At 47.5% G+C, this 5000-nt stretch overlaps 1 protein-coding gene across 1 annotated transcript in view; it reads right to left on the bottom strand.

Moving 5' to 3' along the window:
• The window catches only part of LOC144514208 (3-oxo-5-alpha-steroid 4-dehydrogenase 2-like), a 20358-nt gene extending 16494 nt beyond the window's left edge, over positions 1-3864 (bottom strand). The window contains exon 1 of the mRNA XM_078245376.1: positions 3532-3864. Coding sequence (XP_078101502.1) covers positions 3532-3821 — 290 coding nt within the window. The 5' untranslated portion in view covers positions 3822-3864. The remainder of the gene's footprint in view (positions 1-3531) is intronic.
• Between the last annotated feature and the right edge of the window lie 1136 nt (positions 3865-5000).

The raw sequence follows: 5000 nt of genomic DNA, 5'->3' as shown, positions 1-5000 counted from the left end.
TCATAAGTGTACTTGGTACCAGAGCACCCTAGGCCAAAGGTCAATGATCGATTTTATAATCGTTTCATCTGATCTGAGGCCATATGTTTTGGACACTCGGGTGAAGAGAGGGGCGGAGCTGTCAACCGATCACCATCTGGTGGTGAGTTGGGTCAGGGGTGGGGGGAAGACTCTGGACAGACCTGGTAAGCCCAAACGGGTAGTGCGGGTAAATTGGGAACGTCTGGAGGAGGCCCCTGTCCGACAGACTTTCAACTCACACCTCCGGCGGAGCTTTTCGTGCATCCCTGTGGAGGCTGGGGGCAGTGAACCCGAGTGGACAATGTTCAAAGTTTCCATTGCTGAAGCTGCGGTGAGGAGCTGTGGTCTTAGGGTCTTAGGTGCCTCAAGGGGCGGTAACCCACGAACACCGTGGTGGACACCGGTGGTCAGGGAAGCCGTCCGACTGAAGAAGGAGTCTTTCCGGGATATGTTATCCCAGACGACTCCGGAGGCAGTTGCAAGGTACCTAAGGGCCCGAAGGGCTGCAGCCTCTGCCGTGAAAGAGGCAAAGCAGCGGGTGTGGGAGAAGTTCGGAGAAGACATGGAGAAGGACTTTCGGTCGGCACCAAGGTGCTTCTGGAAAACCGTTCGCCACCTCAGGAGGGGGAAGCGGGGAACCATCCAAGCTGTGTACAGTAAGGATGGGACGCTGTTGACCTCAACTGAGGAGGTAATAGGGCGGTGGAAGGAGCACTTTGAGGAACTCCTAAATCCGACTAATACGCCCTCTATGGTAGAGGCAGAGCTGGAGGATGAGGGGGGACCTGGGAACGCCTCGGGATCCCCCAGTCGGAGCTGGTTAATGTGGCCCGGGAAAGGGAAGTTTGGGGTCCCCTGCTGGAGCTGCTACCCCCGCGACCCGACCCCGGATAAGCGGATGAAGATGGATGGATGGATGGATGTAATAAAAGCAATAATGTGTCATTAGTATGAGAACATTTTTTGATTTGACCTGTGTGTGGCTCGGGCCGGGCTGGGACAGAAATTTCTTAATGCCTGTCGGACGCAGGCCGGGCTCGGACAGAGAAATGCTGCCCGATCAGCACTCTAAACTGTATGGAAACACCGGCTACAGAGTGACGTTAGCGTCGGTATCTGAAACTGAGAGCCGCTGTCTGAAAACACAGGGACTGCCCATTTCTCCGACGCTACATCGTTCTGACCTCTCAATAACTCGAAAAATTCCCTTTGGTCCCACAGCACACTAGTTCCGACCATGTAGGCTTTTGTGAATCACCTCCCGTAACAGCGGGCAGTGGTCATGGTCTCAAAACACTACCGGCCCACCGGGAAAAGTCCCGACTCTCCCGATTGCCACTCCGCTACTGGGTTGGGGTTAGGCATTTGACCTTGAGTGGTTAAGGTTAGGATAGCTGATTGGTCAGGGGATAGGACCTGAACTAATGGGGTTACGTTACGGGAGGTGAGCCACAAAAGCCGGTCGGAACAACGGGATGTCGGAGCAGAGGGTTGATTTTTGAGTTTGATTTGAGGACTTGACTTTAGACTGCGGTGAATTCTGATGGACAGTCCCTTTCTAGTGTCTAGGGATTGTAATAGTCAGTTTGAACTGTGTTTTACGTTCTAATAGCTGTTGCTTCTATGCTGTGCGCTGAATATTTTGGTAGTTTATATGTTTAAATGCTTCTTATAATTCTTATAATTATGATGTCATTTATATAGGCTCCATGAATGCCTTTGTGTTTGCTAATCTTTAACTGATAGCTCACGGCATTCTAGTTATTATTGTTAGCCATTACTATCCCTCTTTGCATGCTAATTGTAGATGGCTATATGTTTAGCTTAGGTTTGCCTGTGCTGTTGATCTGTAATGATCCTTTAAACAGTCTGTGTTGCTGTGCTTTGTTGTTACACAACCACACACACAGACACACAATACACTGTCTAAACCACAGCCCTGGACTCTGCTTCTCCTTTCTCCCACACTGTCACCTAGACATTGAAGTAGTCCTGACCCGACACCCAACGTGTGTACTTGGTTCTGTTGGTTCGGTGTGTGTGTGTGTGTGTGTGTGTGTGTGTGTGTGTGTGTGTGTGTGTGTGTGTGTGTGTGTGTGTGTGTGTGTGTGTGTGTGTGTGTGTCTCTGTGTCTGTGTGTGTGTCTGTGTGTGTGTGTTTGTGTGTCTCTGTGTGTTGGAGCCAAAATTATGATTTCACTGTTCATTTTTATTTTGATAAATGGTGCGTGGATGCAGTGACATTTGCAGTAAACTGGCCTCATTATGAGCTGATAATGTGTGTTGGTTCGTGGCATATCGTCACAGCCTTTTGGCAATCAGCTGATTAGGGTAGTAATTACATCAGCTGGTGTATAAAAGCCAGGAGCTGTCATTGAGTTAGGGGCCTTAGGTTTGTAGCCAAACGCTTTTTTGACCTCTGTTTCAAGTAACACGCAGAACTGAACGTGATTGTGACACGAAGTTGAAATAGTTTTTTTTAGTTTTGTTATACTTTTATTTTTTGCTCAGCTGTCGATGATTGTTGACCCAATGGTGAGGACAGTTCAGTATTCATGTTTTGTGAAAAAGACAAACGTATCACATTAAAGTTTGAGTGATATAAAAATAAACGTGGAAAGTTTATTTAAACACAGGAAAACAGAGGAGTTATTGAGTCTTGTTTCAGCGCGTCGACCACGCCGCATCCCGAAGGACAAAAGAGGGAACAAAAACATTGTCAGAAAGTTGCTCCCACAATTCGTCAAAAAACCAGCTGCTTGTTGAGCGCCGATCGACTGAACTGTGTGTTTGTACGTGGACAAAACGCTGCTGAGAACACAAACGATCACTGGAATGTTAATGGCGCTCCGCCTGGATGAACACACTCTCTGTGTGTTGACAGTTTGTGTGTGTGTGTGTGTGTGTTGACAGAGTTTGTGTGTCCTGTGCTCCAGAGAGCAGACGGACCGGTCCGACCAGAGACTCTGAACAGCTGACTCTCTCTACCTGTACAGGTGGCTGTGAGCCAGCAGAGGAAAGGCAACCTGCATGTTACTATGCAAACAGAGAACTTTCTTATATAACTGTGTGTGTGTGTGTGTGCTGCTAACAACAGAAGAATCTGCAGAGTAAATCAACCAATCTGTGTTTATGAAACAGAGACTTTTAATGTCAAACATCAAAGGTCACATACTTTTCATCATGTAACACTATTATTTAACCATTAGTTTTCTCTAAATAAAAATAATGTAAATATATATATATTTATTATCATATTTAATTTATTTAAAAACATTCAATTACTCTATTTATTTAAAAAAAATATATATATCAAATGTATTTAAATAATATTTGAATTTTTTTGTTATTTGTGTTTGTTTATTTTATTATTTTGGAAGTAGTGCAGCATGAATAATAGTTTGTTTGTTTAAAATATATACCAGTTGGGAATAAAAATGTATAACTAGTAGTGCAGCATGAATAATAATATATGTATGTATGTATGTATGTATGTATAAAGTGAGCTGACCTGTGGAAGTAGTGCAGCAGGAAGGTGCAGAGCAGCAGCGTCCTCCCGGTGCTCCGGTCCCCGGTGTTCCCCGGATCCGCATCGGTATAAAGCAGCAGCAGCAGCGGCAGCAGGAAGGCCGGGACCTCCTGGAGGAACCAGCCCAGTCTGGCCGGGCAGCAGCGACTCTCCCCGGGCGGAACGTAGCGGCCGTACGGCGTGTGGCTCCGCGTCTGCTGCAGCAGGTACAACGCCCCGCCGGCGATCAGAGCCCAACTCAGGTAGGAAACTACGGCCTCCCGACACTCCATCTCCCACTGCTCATACACACTGGAGACGGGAGGCGGAGCGGAGGAGGGTTAGAGAGAGAGAGAGAGAGAGAGAGAGAGAGAGAGAGAGAGAGAGAGAGAGCGAGGGAGAGACAGACAGACAGAGAGGGAGAGAGAGAGAGAGAGAGAGAGAGAGAGAGAGAGAGAGAGAGAGAGATTTTTGATTTTTAAAAGGAACTTTATTTTATCAATGTTCCATCTTATCTACAAAAATAATCTCTTTTTTAGAAAAGAGCAAGAACAAAAACACACACAACAAGTATGTGAAGAAACATATTAAACCCAGTCATCATCTTCAATGAGTTGAGCTCTGACTTTAGTGACCAGTTTCTTGAGGCGGTAAACCTCTTGGATAGTGAACCCTTCTGTATCTTTCCTCAGCCAGGCCACAGACCTGATAAACCCTCTCAGATCAGGGAAGAACTGCTCCGTCTTCACCGCCTTGATCCCTTTAGTGTCCTGCAGGAACTTCTTGATCTTATCCAGAGGATACAGAGTTAACTTCTCTACCTGGGATGCTGTCCACTCACAATCTTCCTCATCATCATCATCATCATCATCATCATCATCATCATCATCACACAGACCCTCTAGCAGCTTTTTAGCTTTAGCATCATTCTGCTCTTTGTTAGAACTGTTTTTTCTTTTGCTGGATCTTGTAGTTACATCCATCTCATCAGACACATTTTCAGCCAGAGCATCATCAACCACATTTGTAATATTCTGACTGCAGCTTGTCTTATTTGCGCTGCCTTTCTTTTTCCCTGTCTGTCTGTTATTTTCTGCTGCCTCAGTAGACTGGGCATTTCCTTCATTAACAGTTGTATTTCCACACTCCTGTTGTACAACTAACTGTGTAACCTCTGCAGTTTCTGCACACTGTTGCGCACCTGCCGAGTCTGAGTCAACCGCAGGTGGCGCAACATCTGAGTCTGAGCCCCCCGGAGGCGACTCTGCGGCCCGGTCGGCCGAACCGCCCGACCCAGCAGGACCGGGAGCCGTCTCGGCCGAAACACCCGGCCTCCCGGGACCGGGGTCCGGTCCAGCGGGACCGGGAACCGGCTCATCCGAACCGCCCGGCCCCGCAGACTCGGGGGCCGGCCGACGCGGACAGGAACGGACCAAATGACCCTCCTCCCCACATCCAAAACACTTCATGGA

This window comes from Sander vitreus, unplaced genomic scaffold, assembly GCF_031162955.1.
Source record: "Sander vitreus isolate 19-12246 unplaced genomic scaffold, sanVit1 ctg492_0, whole genome shotgun sequence".
In the NCBI taxonomy this organism is placed as follows: domain Eukaryota; kingdom Metazoa; phylum Chordata; class Actinopteri; order Perciformes; family Percidae; genus Sander; species Sander vitreus.
Note: the sequence above shows the minus strand (reverse complement) of the source record. Positions and strands in the feature narration are given on the sequence as shown.